The sequence below is a fragment of the Trachemys scripta genome, chromosome 19 (genome assembly GCF_013100865.1).
Source record: "Trachemys scripta elegans isolate TJP31775 chromosome 19, CAS_Tse_1.0, whole genome shotgun sequence".
NCBI lineage: Eukaryota > Metazoa > Chordata > Testudines > Emydidae > Trachemys > Trachemys scripta.
In genome coordinates, this window is record NC_048316.1 from 15,140,818 (window position 1) to 15,162,881 (window position 22,064).

Sequence of the window (22,064 nt, forward strand, 5' to 3'; positions counted from 1 at the left end):
GACAGGAGGGGGCACTGGTTAGGGAGACAGGACTCCTGGCTTCAATCCCAAGCTCTGGCAGAGGGTTGGGTGCAGTGGGTGGGGGAGGAGTGAGAGCCCAACACGCCTGCCCCGGCCACCTTGACCCGTTTACGGGCCGCTGCCTCCGCCTCCTCCCCGCAGCCTCTTGACACCTGCACAGCTGAGCACAGGCGTCTGAGTTTATACACCTGCTGCACATGCGCAGCTTGCGGGGCCGAAAATAGTCTCCTGCGCATGTGCCCAAATGTTGCGGACTCATCTGCGCACGCGCCTCAGCGACGCGCCTCTCGGGCCCCGCCCCCTCGTCTGTATACGTCATACGGCTAAGCCGGAGTACCGTGCGTCGCGCGCAGGCCAAGGAGGGTGGCTCAGGTCACTTCCCGTCCCCGCAGAAGCGTTTCCTGTCTCTCTTCCCCTTCCCCCCCCAACCGAGGAGGCGGCAACAAGATGGCGGCGTCGGGTGGCGGAGCGGAGACACCGGGGGAGCCGGGTTGGGAGGTGGCGGTGCGGCCGCTGCTCTCCGCCTCCTACTCGGCCTTCGAGATGCGGGAGCTGCCGCAGCTGCTGGCCTCGGTCATCGAGAGGTGGGGCCGGGGCAGCGGGGGTGTCGCTCCGCTTCTCCCGTCTCCGAGGGCGGGGACCTGGCGGGGTCGGAGAGGGGCCCCCAGCAGCGCCGCGCCTGTCCCTCCCGCCCCCAAGGCAGCGCCCTCCCCTTTCCGCCTGTGCTCCCGCCGGCTTGGGGGGGGGGGGGGGGGCGGCTCAGGGCCGAGCCCCTCCAGCGCTGCCTCGCTGGTCTGAGCAGAGCCCCGAGCCTGCAGGCAGGCACCGCTCGGCGGCAGCCCAGCGCTTTCTCCTGCGGCCCCAGACTGAAACTGACCCGGCGCGGTGTCCTGCGGCTGTGGGCAGCGGCCACGGTGACAGCAATGGATCCTCTGGGAGACCTGGGGAGGGCTAGACTGGCGGGCGCCCCCAGCAGGAAGGGGCAGGGGAAGGGGTCAGCACTTTCCCTATTCCTGGCAGGGGTGGGGCTGAAATGTATCCAGCGGCCGCTAGCCCGAGGCTACTATGGAAAATGGAACTCCAAGCAGTGTCCAGGGGGGAACACCCTGGTAGGATCACTAGCACCCTGCCTCTTCCCAACTTCTGAGAGTCTGGGCTTCTCAGATTGTTGCCCTTGGGAGCTCACAAGTGGATAGGGTTCATCTCCCTTTTCCCCATTTTCTGTAGCTAATTGGTGTCTTGTAAAAAAGATGAACTCTGCCTTATCCTTGGCAGTTATACCCTTCACATATTTCTAGACTGTTCTGTCTTCATATTTCTCTGGTTTAAAATGTGTTATGGTCTTATATGCTGCATAATGCAAACTATTGAGGTCCTTGGACAATGGCGTACTAGATCTTCATCTCATTTAGATTAAATGGGTTTGGATTTAGGTTCTGTCACTGAAACTATTTTTAAGAAATACAGAGGTGGAAGTTTTACTCAAAGGCAAGATTCTGATCTGGTCTGTCTTTCCCAGAAGCTGGAGGTGTCTCATTTTGAGTGCATAGTGTATTTGCCATTAGGAATATTTTCTAAAGTTATGACTGATGGTTTATTAAATAGTTCTTGTATAGCATAAACTTTAAGTATGAATACCACCACACTGTTTTCAGTTACAGAGAAATATATTACCTGTTAGGAAGCAAAAAACAAAACAAAAAACAATCCCAAACTTGACACATTAGGAAAACAGTTACAATGAAACATTGTTTTGCCCAATCAGACAAAATACCCCAAACAGTAGACCCCTAGAGCAGGAAGCTTTTTCATGTATGTATATGATGGTTCACCTAGAAACCTGCATATGTGTTTATGCTATTCAAGAACCTTCCTGCAAATCCTGCTTTTGAAGGCTTCCCTAGCATAGCCTTTCTCTTGTGGATCTCAGCTGTCGAGTAGGCAAATTCATCACTGCACTTTCACTCTATGCATCTGAAGAAGTGAGGTTTTTACCCACGAAAGCTTATGCCCAAATAAATCTGTTAGTCTTTAAGGTGCCACCAGACTCCTTGTTGTTTTTGTAGGTACAGACTAACACGGCTACCCCCTGATACTTGACTCCAGACTCACTGAAGCTTATGGGAGTTGAGGGCACTCTGTGCTTTGTAAGATTGGACCTCCTGTTTCAGACTGTGGCCCCACTGTGGTGCGACGTAACCCTATGGATTTGAGGACCTTTAACTGAGAAAGAAAACAGAAGATAATGCATATGATAATATTTTAAACCAGGCTCAACTTTTAGACATGGTAGAAGTTATTTTCAAAAAGATACTGTCGAATTTTTTAATGGGTGTATCAGCGGGTGTAATTCATGACATCCATGAGGTGCACAGTTGTTATCATGATAAGCATAATGTAATGCAGTCCGAATAAATAGAGTGCATGTATTTTAAACACTTTGAAATAACTTTCAAAAATAGGATGTGATCTATTTTCCTGAGAACTGCTGCTTTTGGTTCTTAGGTTTAGGCATTAACAGTTTAATGGAGGAGTTTTCATAATGACATATGTTTGGCAGCTAGTAAGTTTGGGCCCTCTTGCTTAAATATTGTACAATTAACTTCAAATTATGAAATTAATGATGTGAAATTGCGCCATCAACTTGGAATCCAGTATGTATACAAAAAAGTTTCTTTGAGTCAAACGGGACAGACTTGGGGGGGATGTTCACACATTAAGACAACTTTTTTTGAGTCCGTCTATTCCTCTTCGAGAGGGAGGCCCTAGTGATAACTATTGTACGTAAAGGGCCTGATCCTGAACCACCAAAGTCAACAGACACTGGCTCAAGTCCAAACAGCACAATGGGGCCCTGCTGATGATTAGAGTCTCTGGGTGCTACTGGAATATTAACCAAGATTCCAATCTGTGTTTATATATGTGTTTCAGAGGGTTCTGATTGTGTGTGAAATAAGATTTCATTATGGTGAAGAATGTTTAATATAATCTAACAAACATTTGTGCCCCAACATAAGATACACAGTTGAATATTTTTGCTGTGCTTCATTATTTACAAAAACAGACCTGCTGATAATATCAATTACTTATTGACTATGTGACTGCTCTTTTCATAATTAAAAAAAAAAACAGATCTCATCTTCAAATCGAAATGTGCTACATTTCATTTCCCTGCATTCTAGTTCCTCTGCCTGTGGCCTCAGGTAACCCTGGGGGGATTAGTAATCACACAATTTGCCTTACACAACAGATCAGTAATAGCTGAGATTAGCTGCCAAATTGTTGGATCCCAGATTGTTCTTGCTTGTTCTCTTTAAATACATCATGTATGGATGTTGCTGCTAATTTACGATTCTGCACAAAGAGGTGGAAGAGCAAAACCTACTAGTGAATCTGAACACGTGAGAATATGAACGTTGGAGAGGTTTATTTTCAAGCCTCTAGATTCTTTGGATTTATGGTGAAGCTGTCTGATTCCTAAATTACAGGAATAAATTGTACTGAGAACTTCCAAATTATTAAAAACTAAGAGCTTTATGCTACCCTACATCCACATACAATTTCCATTTGTATTAGTAGGCATTGTTGTTCTTGCATCTGAATTAGGTTTATAACATGAGAGTAAAATACTGGCAAGAAGTAGGAAGGGGGTGAACCTTAGAAAATCAGTGGGGTGTTCTTGGGTTTTTTTTGCTAACTGAATATCATCAAATGAAGCCCCTAGAATCTTACTGATTGCTCTTGCCTATGTAAAAGTTAAAGAAAATAGTTTTGATTCAGAGCTACAGACCTGCTATCTTCATCCCTCAGAGAGGGAATGTAGCACAGTTTACTCTATTTCCGATAAGTTTCACAATAAGATGGCAAAATGTGACTGGAAAATAGAAAAGACAGGTCATTAACTGATCACTGCACAGGTCAGCAGGGAATTGTTTCTTGTCTCCTCCTCCTGGATGTTTAAGATTACACCAGTGTGCAGGTAACATAAGGGTGTGATGTATTTTGCCTGCAGGAGACAGGATACCAAACCTGAGGGTTCATTGTTTCGATCTGGTGTGGCAAAGTGTTTGTTCCTAAGTGGCTGGCTGACAAGAACTTCCTAAAAATAAATAGCTGCAGAGTACTGATAAATAATAAATGTGGTGCTGTGGAAATCACTGGAGCATATAAACCAGGCATGTAGACAGTATGAAAGAGTATTAAACTTCCTCTCATGTTTCCAGGGATTTAAGACCAAGCTGTAGGAGTACTTCTAGATTCACTTTGGAAGTGGGGAGAGTTTCTGTTTCAAATGCCTGAACTCTAGGAAGGCAGAAAACAAAGGGCTGGTCTACACTTAGTCCGGACTTCGGACTAAGGTACGCAAATTCAGCTACGTTAATAACGTAGCTGAATTCGAAGTACCTTACTCCGGACTTACCGCGGTCCAGACGCGGCCGGAAGTCTCCCCCCGTCGACGCCGCGTACTCCTCTCGGCGAGCTGGAGTACCGGCGTCGATTGTGAGCACTTCCGGGATCGATCCCAGAACATCGATGGCGTGCCGCCGGACCAGCCGGTAAGTGAAGACTAGGCCTAAGATAGGGATTCTTCAGCTGAATATTGGGAGAGGCAGATCATCCAATGAGATTAGTCAGGAAACTGCAAAGGTATCTTCCACTTGTTTTCCATAAATTTATTGTAATAGGTTGAGAGTTTTTCCTCCACTCAGACCTCATTCCAGCATTTCCCTCACTGTCTCTATTTGATTTATTACATATCTGATCGGGGGGTTAGGGAAATCATTCTTTGTCAGTTTCATAGTGCTGCATGGTCTGCCACTGAACAGTCATGGAACTCAACAGGGTCCAGAGACACTGTCATGAAAATGTTAGCTGAGCGCCAGGGCACTCTAACTGCTCTTGGATCTTTGTCTGCTTCCAAAGCAGTGGTAACTGGACAGGATAAAGTCAATCATGCAGTCAGACAGCAGGCAGGCACAGAAATTGAAGAAAAACAATGTACTGAGAGGAAGGATAGTCTTGTGGTTAAGACACTGGACTGTGACTCAGGTGACCTAGGTTCAGTGCTGCTTCTTCTGCAGACTCAGTATTATCATGGGCAGGTCACTTAATTTCTCTCTGCCTCAGTTCCCCTGTCTGTGAAATGAGAAAAATGCTTTCATTCTCTTCCCTTTTGTCTTCAGTCGTAAGCTTCTTGGGGCAGGACTGTATCTTACTATGTGTCTGTGCAAGTCACCGTATTAGAGTCCGGATATCAGCCTCTCAGTTGAGGTCTCTAGATGGTACAGGAGTATAAATGATTAAATAATAATCCTATAGCGATGGGAGAATTCTTCCCCCTCTCAGGAGGGCAACAGATTATATTTATAACCAATGCAAGTCTTGCCCTGGCCAGAAAGTTTAGAAACTATGCTAGCTGCTTCTCCTGCCTCTGCTGAATTTAGGCAGATTCCAGGGTTTGAACTGAAGTATCTCATTTGTCGCTGCAAAGTGTCTTCTGTAGGCCGTCAAACCACATCACCACATTTTTCTATGACCAATGGGCAAGTCTTTCAGCCTAAATTACTAGTTCAAATCTAGTCGGTACTGAATGACAGTTACTACCACTCCCTGCTGCAGCAGGAGGACGTCACGGCCAAAGCGATGCACCTGCTCCGCATCATCCGGCACTTGCGCCAGGTGCCTGAGACACTGCAGGGGCTGTCCTTCTGAGGCCATCAGCAACTCCCGCTCCCTGCTGCAGGTACTGCTCTGGCTCACTGTAAATGGGGAGCTAGTGGAAGGGGAAATGGAGCCCCCTGGCACTCAGTGAAAGGGAAAGTGGTGGATTCTCCATCTCTTGATGTCATTTAATCAAGACTAGATGCCTTTCTGGAATGTGTGTGCCCAAAAAGTAACTATTGTACTATACAGGAAGCCTATGATATGCAGGGGCTTAGATTAGATGCTCTAAAGGTCTCTTCTGCCCATCAAGTCTACTAATTTTGGAAACACTGAGTGTAGCATTGGGAGCAGCCTCTGATGTTTTACTGTCTAGCCGGCTTCCTTCGTAAAATGAAGACGCATTGAGTGGGGTGATCCCCAGAGAGTAGCTCAAAGTGTCAGGCCAGCAGCAGGACATTAGCACTTCAGGGGATGGTTGGGTGTGACAGTGACATCACAAAGGACTTTTGCAGGAGCTCAGCCTATTGGTCAAAGTTGTTAGGGAGGTGGTGACCTCAGAGAGATGCTGACATCAGCCAGGCATGACAGGAGCACAGGGCCAGGGAAAACTCAGACACACCTGTGGCTTTGCTTCAGCAAGTCTCCTTCTCGAGGTCTCTCTTTGAGGACTGAGAGAGTATTCGGGCTGACGTATGTGAGTGCGAGCAGGAGCCTCTTTCGAGATTTCTCCTTTCTCTTTACTGATTTTACTAGAAAACAGACGTCCCTGTTAAGAAGGTAAGAGCCTCGGAGAGGTTTGTAACCTTTTCAGTCTGATCCACCTGGTGCCAGCTGAATTCTAGGCATGGAAAACACTAGCTCAAGGTGGCAGAATTGTATTCCCTCCCTGGGATTTTGTCCCATGGAATCACTGGGGACATTAGGTTTTGTCCTTTTCGTTTTACCTTTTCCTCCATCCCTCCTTCCTTTCTCTTCAACTCTTATTTCTTTTGTCCTTTCTCCTGTTCCCCTCCCACCACCAGGAGTGGGGTGTGTGTGTGTTGCTGGGGGTGCTCTTCACCTCCCCTTGTGGAAAGTTGATCCAATACTGTGAGGTTGAAATAGTGCTTGGACTCCACTGACACTAGATGCTCCCATCCTGTGGCTTAGCATTACTGTCTGGGATGACTTGGGGCAAGGTCTCAACCTCCCCGCAACGCACTTCTCTGCTTTCAGAATCCCTGCTGCCCCCTCTCCTAGATCTGCCTCTCTGCCCAACCTGGGTGCGGGTGGAGAAGAGGGTTGTGATAACTTGAGCTGTGGTTTGGAGGTGGAACAGCTGTCAAGGGCACTGAGCGGGAGGTAGCAGGAGCTCATCCTACAAGGAGTGGGGTTGGCACTGGAGGTTACTAGAAAGGACAAGAAGATTCCATTCTGGGGTTGAGGAGGTGAATTGCTCAAAGGTGTTAGGGAGGTGGTGACCTCAGAGAGAGATGCTGACATGAGCCAGGCAGGACAGGGGGGCAGGGCCAGGGAAACCTCAGAGACCCCTGTGGTTTTGCTTCAGCAAGTCTCCTTCTCGAGGTCTCTCTTTGAGGACTGACAGAGTATTAGGGTTCACGTATGTGAGTGGGAGCAGGAGCCTCTTTCGAGTTTTCTCCTTTCCTTTTACTGATTTTACTAGAAATCAGTTAGAAGCAACAAAGCACATTTGGGGATTTTTTGATGGTTGGGGTCTCTGGTGATTGGTTCCACATAAGATGGGGGGAAAAAATGGAGTCTCCTTCCTTGGAGGTTTTTAAGGTCCGGCTTGACAAAGCCTTGGCTGGGATGATTTAGCTGGGAATTGGTCCTGCTCTGAGCAGGGGGTTGGACTAGATGACCTCTTGAGGTCCCTTCCAACTCTGATATTCTATGATTCTATGATGGCTCGTGTGATATGATTCATTAGCTAGTGGACAGAGATCCACACCACACCGTGTCACCACAATAGGCACCACTATGTCAGTCACAGGAAAAACCGAGGACTGAATTAGCTCTTAAGACACCGCTACCTTCTCATTCCAAGGGGGCCTATCCATGAGGCACATCAGTGGGGCAGTGTGTGAAACTTGAACTGCCACTGCCCATCTATATCTGTTCTGTGGTTAAGTTGTCTTCATTCTCCCTGACTGTCAAGCAAAATACTAATCTGCAATTATTTTTAAAGAGCTTTCATGCACATAGGGGTGGTTTTTGATTTTACTATTTTTAGTCCGACATTTGAGCTGATGTTATTTCCTTCACTGGAGGTGAACAGTTTGTTTCCAGCATTGATATTGATTTATGTGGGGAGCACAAAAAAATCATAAATGAATCTTGGAGGCCACATGTCTTTGCCTCTGGGACAGATTCCAGCAAATGTATTTTTCTCCAAATGTGTGGCAGCTCTCCCAAAATTTCCCTTCCTTTCTTCTCTTCACAAAATATGTTGTTATATTTGTCACTATAACTGACTGTTTTGAACCCTCCATTCTGCAGAATTGCCTGAGCTCCGGTTGGTTCTGTGCTCTGACAGAGAATGAATGTTAATGCCTCCCGTACTTGCAAACCCCGGCCAACAGTACAAAACTTATAGGCAGCTAAGATGAGAATGAGCCTCTGTTAAAAAGTAATAGAAGGGAATCTTGGGAGTAAAGGCAAAATGTGCCAAATTCTTGAAGGCATAAGGGCAAAATGTTTATTGCATCAGAATTCTCTTCTCAGATCCACAGTGGATTTTGACCTTGGTATTTTCCTCTTCACTGTTTATGCAGAAGTCCAGATGGATGATGTCAGAGAGCTCCTTGCACACAGGGAAGAGCAGAGATGCTGCATTGCTCAGAGAAAAATAGTTTTATTCCACATTTTATTTTGAATATATTTGGAATTTAAATCATCTTGCCTTCCGTGTATTAATAAATACGTCACATTTTCAAAGCACTCAAACATTCACTAGTATTTTATACAACTGACTTGCTTTCCTGCTATGTTTTCTTATTGCAGTGAATCTGAAATCCTGCACCATGACAAACAATATGAGCCCTTCTACTCCTCCTTTGTTGCGCTCTCCACTCATTACATCACTACAGTGTGTGGCCTAAGTAAGTGTTCAGCATGTCCTATTTCTTGTCTAGTGACAGGGATGTAATTCTTTTGGTACTTGCTTCAAGTCTGTTTTCTGAATCGGATGTTAATGAAGAGTTTGTGGGTCTGGCACTTGCCAGCCATTGTTCCGGCAGCCTGTTTACAAGTGTGGGGGAAGCACAGACCTAAGAATCTAGGCATTGTAAGTGAAATCTAATCCAAAACTAATGGTGAACTCTTGGCTTTATGACTTTTCTCATTATTCGTTGAAGCCTTTTAGTGTCATTGTAATGCAAAATAGCAAACACTATTATAGTATCCCTTGTATCTATGATGGCCCTTACACCAGTATAGATAATTATTCTTGCTTTACAGATGTTCCTTGTATGTTATTGTCTAATAAAGAAATATACTGTATTGATAGAAGATTTTACTCTGCAAGTGGTTCTGTTGAAGTTACTGGGACTAATTGTGGAGTGAGGTGCTATTTATAAGAGTATTGGGATCAGACCCTCTCTTCTCTCTCTTGCGTACTGTTTTCTTCGGTATCGTTAAGAACGTATTGCAGTGGTTGAACTCTCAGAAGGTGGGGTTAAATGATACAAGCCTTTTACTTTTGTAGTCCCCAGGAACCAGCTGCAGTCCGTGGCTGCTGCTTGTAAAGTTCTGATCGAATTCTCACTGCTGCGACTTGAAAACCCAGATGAGGCATGTGCTGTTTCACAGGTGAGTCAAAGGGTGGATTTTGAGACTGGAAGCAGAACTGTATCAGAGAAAGGGTGCATGGCTTCTTCCTTCTTAGTGTCTGCTCCAGTGCAGGATTCAGTTATTTTAGAAATATTTAAGATTTAGTGCCCTAAAAGGGTATAACTTGTAACATCATCTTGTTGCCGCATCCTCAGTTGGGTAAGGGTTGTGGGGGGTGAAGGAAAAAGGAGAGAGACAGGAAACGCTTCTGCAGGGACGGAAAGTGACCTAATCCACCTTCCCTTGCCCGCCTGCCACACATGGTACTTGTAACCTACTGGATCTTCCTTGTTAATGCCTTCTTTTTCCAGAATTCCTGTGTGCAGGCATTAAGATGAGCATTGCTTGCAGATTTGTGATTAAATAGAACTCCGAACATCCATTCTGCTTTGCTTTAATATTGTGATCTTGAGAGACGCTTCTGCATTGCCAACTCATTTGTTCTTCTTGTGTAAGAAACAAACTCCTCTCTGGTCATGTGTTCCTCTCCTAGGGAGAATTTTTCTCTTCCACAAAAAGAAAACAGGTTGCAGAGTTTCACAATCAATTAAAACCCTAAAGGTAAATTGGCTTCTGAGGCTCAGACACAGTGTGATCACTTACTTGTTCTGAGCCTGAGTGCATTATCGGAAAGATTGCTTCTCCAAGTGCTGTTCTGTAGCAAGGAGAGGATTCAAGTCCCGGACACTGTCTCATCTGCTGTTCTTTGCCTTCCATGCTCCTAGATGAGAGATCAGCTTTGGCCTGTGAGGAGAACATAAGAACGGCCATACTGGGTCAGACCAAAGGTGCATCTACCCCAATATCCTGTCTTCTGACAGGGGCCAATGCCAGGTGCCCCAGAGGGCATCAGTGTTGAGGGAAAAATAGAGAACGAGCATTTGGATTTGATTTGGTGTCCTTCTTTTTGTAGAAACACCTGATTCTGCTGATAAAGGGGCTCTGCACTGGCTGCAGCCGCCTGGACAGAACTGAAATTATTACTTTCACAGCAATGATGAAATCAGCCAAGCTGCCTCAGACCATCAAAACCCTCTCGGATGGTAAGTGCTTCAATGTAATCTTAGCACATGCTTGTTGTTTCAGTGCAGTACTTCCCTTAGGTATACAAAGCACTGCACTCTTCCTACCCTTGACATGTGGAATGACCCTCTTCTTCTGCACCTGCAGTGGAGGATCAGAAAGAGTTGGCCTCTCCAGTGAACCCTGAACTGCGACAGAAAGAGGTGCAGATGAACTTCCTGAATCAACTGACATCAGTTTTTAACCCTAGAGTGACAGCATCACCATCTCTTGTTCCAGACACCCAGGTGAACAAACAGCCTTAGAATAGAAGTGCCATGTTCCTAATACTATTGTGTGAGCATAGGGATGGGCAGAAGGCTACAGGAGATGAACAGGGAGCTTTTAATATATATACTCAGATGAAGCTCTTCTGCACTGGTTAAATCTCATTTGCATGTGGGTGAGTGGCAACGAGGTGGAGGAAAGTATGGTAAATTTTTTGGTGGTTGATTTATCACAGTATGGAAAGCTAACATCTTTGTAGGTGTGGCTCCTTGTTGAGTTGTGTTGTAGATCAGTTTCGTTCCCATAAAGAGACCTGCAGTAACACCCCATTTACAGATGCTGGTTGTCCTGTATTTCAGGAGTTCTCCAAGGTCCAACTGCAACAACTGGTTTTCTGCATATAAAAGCCAGGGCCGGGGTTGGGGGTAGCAATCACAGCAATTGCCTGGGGACCCACGCCACAAAGCTACATTGCTCAGGCTTCAGCCCCAGGTGGTGAGGCTCGGGGCCCTGGACTTCCATCCCATTTGCTGGGGCTTTGGCTTTCTGCCCTGGGCCCCAGCTTGTCTAATGCTGGCCCTGCTTGGCGGACCCCATGAAACTGCTTGTGGCCCCCCACGGGGCCTTGAACCCCTGGTTGAGAACCACTGCTGTATTTAACATCTGCTTGTTTATTAGGTGGAAGGAGAAAGTGATAATCAGACATCTACAGATCAAGCTTCTGCGGCGAAGACCAAAAGTATATTCATTGCTCAGAATGTAGCCAGCCTGCAAGAGCTTGGTAAGAATGAGCTTTTAATTTAAAAAAAAAAAAAGTTATTGGAAGGTCCCAGAATGTGATCCCTGGAGCCTGAAGTCCTCTACTGCAGAGATGCAACATGAGTAACGATAGTGCAAGCCTGCCCTATGTCACACCCTGCCATGCCTAACCTGAAGGAACTAGCTCTATGGGCGGAGGTTGAGTTCATCCTCCATGAGTGCTTTGTATTGAGATTGCCAATAAAGATGGTGGCTGTGATGGGGATACTTGTTTGTTAGGAACAGGATGCAGATGATGATTTCACTTACATGCAAATAACAATGATACATAGAAAAGGCAGTGTAAAATGACAAGGGATGGCATACTGACTGGGCATGAGTGATGGGGTTGGGAGTCGCTGCTGCATAAGTTAGGTGTAATGTACCACACAAGATGAGCATGAGACCTTCCACATAGCCACACAAACATTTTCTGTTACTTTTTTTGGCTGCTATCCTGTGGTGTATTTAAACGAGATTTTAAATTAAGTCTCTCTATCCCAATTACCTAATCTGTGCTGTCCCTATATTTCCTCACAACAAATTGCAACTGCATTAATTTTAAAGATAATGCCACAGGTGAAATATGGGGAAAATCTTATCCCCACTGATTTAAGCCAGTGACTCCTCCACTCTGTCACCTTAATTCTAGTTTTAAAGCCACCCAGTGGAATAACAAAGGTAAAACAATGACCTGTTTTTTCTCTGATTTATGTCTGATAGGTGGCTCTGAAAAGTTGTTGCGAGTGTGTCTGAACCTCCCTTACTTTTTGCGATACATAAATCGATTTCAGGATGCAGTGTCGGCCAACTCGTTTTTCATTATGCCAGCCACTGTAGCAGATGCCACTGCAGTCCGCAATGGGTAAGAGATTTCAATTCTTCTTCCTTCGTTAATATTGGGTATGTTATATATGAGAGTGCGAATGGACAAGGGATTCAGTACTGGCCACTGTCTCTCTTCTGTTAAACATTTGATGCCAGAAAGTCCTCTCCAGAGTGTACTGTGCTTTTCTTAACTCATTTAATGACTGTTATAGGTTTCATTCGCTGGTGATAGATGTGACCATGGCATTGGATACTTTGTCTCTCCCTGTGTTGGAGCCCCTGACTCCAACACGGCTGCAGGATGTGACTGTTCTTGCCCTCAGCTGCCTTTATGCAGGTGAGTTAATGTCCTTTGGTAGCATCATGTTTCTAGAGATCAAAAGTCTTTTCTCTCTCCCCACTCTCCCTGGAGCCCTAAGTAGCTCTGCATTTTCCCTGCTTTGTAACCTGCACCTCTGAGACCCAAACAATGACCTCCTCCCTTCGTGCTGAGGGAGGACTCAAAAGGACACTCTTTGAAGGCTGACCTTTGGTTGGATGGAGCAAGAGACATGCTGAATTCCCAGGGGTTTGCCTCTGTAACACAGAATTCCCAGCCTATAGCACTAGGAACCAAGTGTGCCCTTTCCTTTTTGTAAATCTGAAGGCTGAGTCAGTAGTATTGTGTTCAGGTTAAGCAGGAAATTGTTGTAATGTCACCAAAATGTCCATGGACAGTGCTAATGCAGAGTTTCTGTGACTGAGGGCGCATTAGATAATGTTGGCAGTCCTTGCAAGCCTGATCTTGGGATGCACAAGTTCAGTAATGAAACACTTCCTTAGTTGTCATCTTTCACCTTTTCTGCTTTGCTTTGTTATTCAGGACTTAGAATGTTTCCCAGAGTTTATCCTTTAGATTTGTTAGTTATAGCCAGAATTCAGCCCTGTCTCCCAAGTGTGTGTAAGCACCCCAGAATTATGAAAATGTGTAATCAGTGTGTAAAGTTTTCTCTATTAATTTCTGCTACATCAGATTCCCTCCTGAGTATTAGGTTGTATGTAACTTTGTTGTTTTAGGGTAACTGAAAATATCCTCTCTTCTTCCAACTGGAATGGTGAATATTCCTGGCCTAGTCAACTCCATGTGTAGTTTCTGCACTGCTGACTGTAGTGTAAGTGAACAGGAATATAGATTTCCAAGATCAGCTCTTAACTGTAATGTGGTCCTTTGCCCTCTTCTTTCATCAGGTGTGAGTGTGGCAACATGCATGGCAATCCTGCACGTGGGCAGCACCCAGCAGGTACGAACTGGATCCACAAGTTCTAAAGAAGATGATTATGAAAATGATGCTGCCACCATTGTACAGAAATGTGTAAGTTGATGGTGTGGAATGCAACTGCTTAAGGGAGAGCAGTTGTCTTGTTTTCACTTTATTTTTGTCAACAATGCAAAGGACCGGGGGAAACTCCGTTTAGGTCTTACGCATGGAAGTGCCTACCAATTTTAATTGTTTGAGCTTCTCTTGGTCCCTGGCACTGGACTTGCTGACACCTGAAGAAAGATTGATATCAATATAAGCCAGTAATATCTGAGAGTTTGCGGCGGGGGGAGGTTTACTGTGGAGCTTCAGAGAAGGGTGTTTGAGTAGTGCGTGGAATGGTTTAGTGACTTGTCTAAAAGAACACTGCAAGATTACAAAGATTTTTGGTTTTACTTACAGCTTGAAATATATGAAATGATTGGTCAAGCCATCAGCAACTCGCGCCGTGCAGGGGGAGAGGTAATAATCCCATCCCATCGGGAACCTTTTCTTTGTTATAACTTTGTGGTGGTGCCTTTGGTCAGTTGGATTTACATTGTTGTCTGTTTTTTTCACTGTTCGAATGCTAGCATTATCAGAATTTCCAGCTGCTTGGGGCCTGGTGTTTGCTCAACAGCCTCTTCCTCATCTTGAACCTCAACCCCACCGCCCTGGCCGATAAAGGAAAGGAGAAAGACCCATTGGCTGCTCTTCGAGTCAGAGACATTATTGCTCGTACCAAAGAGGGAGTTGGGTCTCCCAAGTTGGGACCTGGGAAAGGGTATGTGAATACCTCCACTAAGTTAATCAGTTTAAGCACATCACTATGATATTTTTCTGTTACACCGTGACTGTTACCTCTGAGTCTGATTGTCTTCTTGAAGAGACTTCCTGCCCCCACCCACCCCACCTTCATAATCAATCCCTTCATATTTCTCCAGTTTTCTTCCTTTCAGTTTAAACTGAGTGAGATGACTGAGAAATTGCTTTAATTTTTCACAAATGATATTGTGCCTCTTTTTTAGCTAGTACTTAGTAAGAGGAGGCTTTTTTAATCTGTAAAGGAGTATGAAGATTCCACTTCAGGCTTAGCGCCAGGTATTTTCGGGGGGCGGGAGGGGGAAGAGGGGATATATCTTGTATTGGACTAGATGAGGCATTGTGTACCATGGGGTGAGCAGAGCCTAGATTTCTGTCTAGTAGGGTTTGGCACTCTTCAGTGAGCCTCCTCTCCCCCAATCAATTCATGACTCTAAAGTAGCAGATGCAGTTGTGGGGTGGTAGGAATGTGTAAGCCTTGCCTTCAGGTGGAAGAATATTTTCAAGTTAATTTATTATTTTCACTTGAACTAAATGCTAAAATTAATTATCCTATTCCCCTTATTGTACAAACTTAAATTGTATACTCTTGATCTGGCCGGTATTGCAAATGAGATGTCAATGTAATTGATATAAGCATCAGGCAATGTTGCTGATACTCTAAGAGTTCAGAATATTTGATACAGTCTGGTTTAAAGACCTCAGAGGTGACACAGTGATATAAAATGGAGGGATTGAGTTGGTAATTCTTTGGCAGTTCCTATAGAAGACAAGTCAATAGCATTAGAGTAGTGATTAAAATATTAATATTAAGACCTTTTCTTTTTTCTGCAGACATCAGGGGTTTGGTGTTCTTTCAGTGGTGTTAGCAAATCATGCCATCAAACTCTTAACATCCCTCTTTCAAGATCTGCAGGTGGAGGCACTACACAAGGTGAGAAGGTGGCACACTGATTTTCTTAAATAGTCTTCTTCTTTGGAACATACTTTGAACCGTCCTTTGATGCTGTCCCCTAGGGATGGGAGACTGATGGTCCCCCAGCAGTGCTGAACGTCATGGCTCAGAGCACATCAATTCAGAGAATTCAACGTCTGATCGATTCCGTACCACTCACTAATCTGCTACTGACTTTGCTCTCCACTTCTTATAGAAAGGTAGGAGATGGCACTTTGATAGTTCTGTTGTGGAACTTCTCTCAGTTAAACAGCGAGAGCTGCGAGGAAAGTTCCTCTTGCAGGTATCAACTAACATGCTAAGTAGAAGAACTTTAGAACTGTGTTAACTTGCAACATTTATAAGTAATCATCAAGGAATTGGATGTCTCCCATTTTATAGAATAGGAGAGGATGTGACTGACAGACTCTGTTCTCAGATGGTCTCAGTGAACTAAATATTTATTCATGACCATTTTCTCTCCCGGGAGAGAAAATAAGGATCCTGTGTACAGAAGGGGAGTCTTCATGTTTAGACAGTTATGTGAAATGTACCTTGGAATCTTTGTGTGGGCTCTGCGTTAGCTACCCCAGAAAATGATGGATGTAACTTAGAAGAAAGTCTTGTTAGAAATGCCAGTCAGCAATTTGAGCAGAACTATAGTAGAAGGGAATGAAAAAATGAATGTTGAGGATTTGAAAGCAAGTCTGTTCTTATCCATTGTACTTTCAAGTTTTGATCTTGTGGTTTAACTTGCCCTGCTGTTCTTTTAAGGCTTGCATCTTGCAACGTCAGAGAAAGGGTTCCGTGAGCAGCGATGCGAGTGCCTCGACTGATTCTAATACGTACTATGAGGATGACTTCAGCAGCACTGAAGAGGACAGCAGCCAGGGTAATAGTTTTCAGCAAGCATCTTAACTCTAGATCTTACGCTTTCTATTTTTCAACATCCTGGAAGCCTGTGCACTAAGCTTTTATCTCCCAGGACTGGATTACACTGTGGTGCTTAAGAATTAAACTCCTTTGTTAGAGTCAGTGGGCAAAACAAAATACCAGCTATGCTCTGTAGGTACTGAAGTCCGCTCCCCCCCTCCCCCAGCATTACTGGGTTGGCAGTATCTGGGACTTCAGGGAAGACTGAGAATTTTCCCCCTTCATAAGTGAGTCCCTGCTGAATGAGGATAGAGCTCATTGGCCTCGTGACTGAAAGAGACGATGAAGTTGTAGGGCCGCTGGTATTGCCCTTTACTGGGCTCCTTAGTGAACTAGCTTGTAGAAGCAATGCCACTTGCATCTGTATCATTGTTTCCCATGTACTCTTTATTAGATGATGACAGCGAACCCATCCTTGGGCAATGGTTTGAAGAAACGATTTCTCCAAGTAAAGAGAAAGTGGCCCCCCCGCCGCCACCTCCCCCACCTCCCCTGGAAAGCTCCCCTAGAGTGAAAAGCCCCAACAAACAGACTACTGGGGAGAATGGGAACATCCTGGCCAGCCGCAAGGACCCAGAATTGGTATGCTGTGATCTCCGTGATGAGTTATGTAATTAGTGAGATGTAGCACTGAACAGTGGCCAAAGAGATTTGTTAGTCTGGCACTTAGCAATTTAAATCCAGGCATTTTATTATATTGCTGATTGAGTCTCACTGGCAAGCCGGGGTAGAGGGTGAATGGCCGTGGGTCTGGTTGCCAAAGACCTTGGCTTCAGAAGGAGCTGTTTGCATTCCTCTATCTAGAGATGCGTATTAATAATTGCTATTGTCAAGGGAGAGAATAATTAAGATATCATCGATTTTAGGTTGGAGGGGGTGAGGGAATATGAGGGCAAAATTATAAATGGAAATGTTAACAGCACTTTGTCAGACAAACAATTCCTTTGGGTAATGGTGAAAATTAATGCTGCTGTTGAGAAAGATAATGGATTTGCAAGCTCTTTAGACAGCTATATGAAATGATACCGGCTGAATGAGAGAACCACTCATCCCAGTGGGCTTGTCTTGAATACTAGAAACTGTGTAATGGCAGACAAGCAGAGTGACTGTACAGCAATCCAGTTGTAATGAGAAGAGAGAAGTAAATCTGAACTCTAATTATTGGCTTGTAATGGAGGAAGAGTGTAGCTGGGTGGTGAATTACCTAGCATATCTAGCAATGAGTTTTTTGTTTAGTGTTTCTTTGACCCCCATTGGATTTTGGTGTTTCTAAGATAAATGCATTTCTCTTTTTTCCTTCTAGTTTTTAAGCCTGGCTTCCAATATTCTGAACTTCATTACTTCCTCCATGCTGAACTCCAGGAACAACTTCATTCGCAACTACCTGAGCGTCTCTCTTTCAGAGCAGCACATGGCCACGCTGGCTAGCATCATCAAGGAAGTGGACAAAGATGGGCTGAAGGGTGAGTGAGCAGAACTTATTTACTCAGGGAACGTCTAGGATGGGGGAGTTCTACTTAACATGGGTTTTCTTTGTTCAGTGTTGGGATCATGATTTTCCAAGTAGAGCTGTAGTAGTAATTGACATAATCTCTTTTGCGTTGCAGGCACATCAGATGAAGAATTTGCTGCTGCATTGTATCACTTTAACCATTCCTTGGTGACCTCGGACCTACAGTCCCCTACCTTGCAGGTTAGGATGTAAAATTAAAGCATTTGTGTCTGGTGTTGAATTTACATGGAGAATACGTTCTAGGTTAGTACATCAGTGCTTCTGACTATAGAGCCCCTTTCGAACACCAAGCAATGGCATATTGTGGGGCTGGCAGAGGAGATGCTTCTTGAGGTGATTCTTTTTCTACAGAGTAGTCCCCAGAATGAAAACAGTTGGAGAGCAGCAGTCTGCATCAAGACTCATTTGTAAGGGGGTTTGAATTAGTCTCCTTAACTCCGGAGATGTTTAAAGGGAAAACTGAATAATTCTCCATGTCTAGGATGCTGTTAGTTTTGAAGAATTGTTTCGGAATGTGCATTTTACTGTAGGAATTTCCTGCTTGGCTTTTTATGATTGATTTCTTTTTGCTTTCATATACTAACCTTGTGGCCTCTAGGTTCCTTTGTCAGGACACGTACCGACCAAGCTTAATGCTATAAGAAGAGGGTTTGTAAATCTGTTTCAGTAGTGTATCAAATCCCTATGCCTTTTTTTTTTTTTGACTATTTTCCCCTATAGTTTAAATAGAGTATTTTTTTGAAATCTACGTTTTTCACACGTGAACAGAGAGCGAGCATAACTGCACTCAGTAGAAATGGAGTGTAGGAGTGGGGATCACCTCTCCGGTTCTGGTTAGAATTTACTGGAGACATGGCACTTTAGAGAGTGGGGTGGAAAATAGAACTTGAACACAGTCTGGCAAATAAAGAGGTAGTGCGTGAAGGGCCTTCCAGAGACTATTGGTGCTAGTTAACCTCTTGCATTGGTGCTTGGCATACTTAATAGGCATAATTAGAGTTTAAAGAGCTTCAGATCAGTGGTTTCAGGTGAAATCTCTCCTTTCACATGTCCATATGTTACCTTTTATTGTGCCACAAAAACAGGATCAGTCCATTCTCCTTTGGTTGTATTTTTTGTTGTTTTTCTCCCCACATCCCCCCAGTCTTAAGGATACCTGAGTTTTAGCTTTTGACAATGAAATAGGATCCATGATTAATGTCAGGCAGAGTAACTGTAGACTCTGCAAGTCTGTCTACCATACTGCCAAAGCACCGTCTCTTCTGCCAGTAGTGGGTCTCATAAGTGAGCAAGACTCTTGCTATTTTTTCCTAGACTTTTTTATGTAACAGAAGTCCCCTATAGTGTAGATGGAAGCTTTAAAAAAAAAAAAAAAAAAAAGCCCCTCCGCATAACTTCACTTAGTACCTATGCCATATTTTACTTAGTGCATGTGCCAAATAATGTAACTTTACAGAGGTGAAATACCACAGCATTAACCCTATATATATCCACTTAGAGCCCTATCATTTATTGGATTGTTGAAGTCTTGTTACTTAAAGCAACATGTAAAGCTTTCCTCTCAACTGTGTATCTGTTGTCTTGTGCCAGAACACACTTCTACAGCAGCTGGGAATAGCCCCTTTCTCTGAAGGACCATGGCCTCTGTACATCCATCCTCAGAGTCTGTCTGTGCTGTCTCGGCTTCTCCTTATCTGGCAGCACAAAGCCAGTGCTCAGGGAGACCCTGACGTCCCAGAATGCCTTAAAGTTTGGGAGAGGTAAGAAAATGTTATATATATCATGACTAAAAATAAGTGACCTGCTCGCTCCCATGACCGCTAATTCCCTAGGAGATGGTATTTTCTTCTGGACAGATTAATCCAACGATCAGACATTTTGTCCTAAAAAAATAGGAAAATCCTAGAGAGGAAGGATGTGAAGCTTGGAAGATCCAGTTGATTTGTTTTGGGAGAGGTGGGAAAGATAGAGTTCTTCAAAAATGTCTTAGACGGGAAGATTCAGCCCCTTGATGAAAATAGGGAGTGGGAACACTTATTAAAGTATCAAGACCTGGATGAGTAGAGTATAGAATGGCTCCAGCAACACTGATTTTAAAAAGAAAAGGCAATAATCACATTATTTTGGTGCCTCATACCAAGCCCATCTTTGTGGTATGTGAGTTCCTTTCTGCCAAGCCTTGATCCCTATGTACTTGTCTTTAAATGTGAAACTGTACAATAGTCTGGTGTGGTTTGGCTGACTTATAGCCTTTCCTGCTGGGGCAAAAGCACATCTTTCTCTTTTTTAGCTTGTTATATTTCTCTTCAAAAGTTCTTTGCTGTTTGTGTTTATATAGGGCATAAAGTCTCTTCCACGGTCTCACTTTAATGCATCCTTCAGTGAAATTACGGTTAATTTGCAAAATCGCAATATTCACATAGTAAGACTGAAGTCATAAACAAGACTCTAGTTGCACTGCTTGATCAAGTAGAAAGAAATCATTATTAAAATGTGCATCTTAATCAGGTAGCTTGCTTAAGTGAAAGTCCCCTTGCAATAGTGTGATCTATGGAACACTCTTTAAAAGAAAAAACTTCTTACTGAACCTCTTTCCTGTTGCTGGCAGGTTTGTGGGCACACTGAAACAAAATGCGCTGCAGGGAACTCTTCCTAATGACACAGAAGATCTGAATGTTGAGCACCTCCAGCTGCTGTTGCTTATTTTCCACAACTTCTCAGAGAAAGGCCGGAGGTCTATCTTGACCCTCTGTATCCAGACCATCCTGGAACTGACTGTGAACATGGACTCCCAGCTGCGGTCTGTGCCCCTTATTCTGGCTCGCCTTCTACTGGTGTTCGACTATCTGCTTCATCAGTATTCCAAAGTTCCTGTATACCTGTTTGAGCAGGTAAGAGATTGAGGATGCATGTTTCCAGTGTTTCATCAAATAATCACTCAGCAATGACCTAAACCAGGTAGTCTCCTTGTTGTATTCCTGTTCCTGTGTGTCTCCCTTTTGGCATTTCCAGTAACTCCTTGTTCTGATTTCACTAACAGCATGCAAGGTTACATTCAGTTAGCGACACAATTGGAGCTGTTCATTTCCAGCAGCTGATTTGGGTGGTGTGTTATGTGGCTTTGTACTTAGGCATAACTACTGTTATAAGTGAATACATGTTGGGCAGCATGGGTTACTAGTAGGGCAAAGTAAACCTGCTTTCTTTCTAATAAGAATAGAGGCCTAAAAGTGCCTTTTTACTATTGCATGTATTCTCATATACCCTTCAGGTAAAGTTCTTTGAGTTTAGCTCATCTCTGTTGCATTGTTTCAGTCTTTGGCACTGTTCCACATTAATGAGATGCCAGTGTTTTGCAGACTATTCTCTGGAGTATCTCCTTAGTATCTTGACAGTAGTCTTACTCCACTGACTGAAAAGTATGAGACAGTCTCCAGCTGTGTGCTCAGTGCTATCTCTGACTCCTCACAAGTTGGGAAAGTTCATGTGTTTTAGTGCGGGGGATTGTATATTTTTCTTATAACCAGTTGTTTTCTGTGTTTTTTACATAGGTACAGTATAATCTGCTAACCCAACCCTTTGGCTGGGTGAGTGGATCCCAGGATAGTAGTAGAAGAATCTCTGTCCCTCTATATCATGGATTTAAAGAAGTGGAAGAAAACTGGACCAAACACTGCTCATCAGGTCAGAAGGGAAGTTGTTCAGTAAAATTTTACTCCTCGCCGTGGGGTTGTGGTTGCATAATAAATGAGCGCTCCAGCATGTGGTGCTGCAGAGCAAAGTCAGAGAAGTCGCTTTCAGCAACTTTGGAGTGTGGTTTAAGACACATTAGACTAAATACCAGGCTTGTTATGAATAAATTACTTGTAATTTTACACAGAAGGGGAGATGGAGGAAACCTGCAGACCTCTAGCATTGCCCAGCCATTGCTTATTGAACAAAAATGCCTTACTCATGTGCTATATAGATTTAGGAATAGGTTACAGTTTTTATAATGTTTATTTTAAAACTGGAAAAAGTACTCAATCGCTAGACATGCATCAATCCGTTAATCTGTGCACCCTTTTATGGGTATATATGTAACATATAGACAGTCTATTTAGCAGATTTTTACTCTCTAAGTGACTTGTTATCTTTGAGGAAGAAAAATTAC

General features: G+C 44.1%; 1 protein-coding gene across 1 annotated transcript in view; it reads left to right on the forward strand.

Annotated features, from left to right (window-relative positions):
* The first annotated feature begins 393 nt into the window (after positions 1–393).
* Positions 394–22,064, forward strand: part of UBR4 (ubiquitin protein ligase E3 component n-recognin 4) — a 117,407-nt gene continuing 95,736 nt past the window's right edge. The window contains exons 1-20 of the mRNA XM_034753664.1: positions 394–605; positions 8,689–8,786; positions 9,392–9,495; positions 10,430–10,559; positions 10,687–10,826; positions 11,485–11,587; positions 12,328–12,469; positions 12,645–12,769; positions 13,660–13,784; positions 14,133–14,192; positions 14,303–14,493; positions 15,366–15,465; positions 15,549–15,686; positions 16,240–16,357; positions 16,793–16,980; positions 17,702–17,861; positions 18,006–18,091; positions 19,502–19,671; positions 20,520–20,802; positions 21,463–21,755. Of these exons, the coding sequence (XP_034609555.1) occupies positions 469–605; positions 8,689–8,786; positions 9,392–9,495; positions 10,430–10,559; positions 10,687–10,826; positions 11,485–11,587; positions 12,328–12,469; positions 12,645–12,769; positions 13,660–13,784; positions 14,133–14,192; positions 14,303–14,493; positions 15,366–15,465; positions 15,549–15,686; positions 16,240–16,357; positions 16,793–16,980; positions 17,702–17,861; positions 18,006–18,091; positions 19,502–19,671; positions 20,520–20,802; positions 21,463–21,755 (2,891 nt within the window). The 5' untranslated portion in view covers positions 394–468. The remainder of the gene's footprint in view (positions 606–8,688; positions 8,787–9,391; positions 9,496–10,429; positions 10,560–10,686; positions 10,827–11,484; positions 11,588–12,327; positions 12,470–12,644; positions 12,770–13,659; positions 13,785–14,132; positions 14,193–14,302; positions 14,494–15,365; positions 15,466–15,548; positions 15,687–16,239; positions 16,358–16,792; positions 16,981–17,701; positions 17,862–18,005; positions 18,092–19,501; positions 19,672–20,519; positions 20,803–21,462; positions 21,756–22,064) is intronic.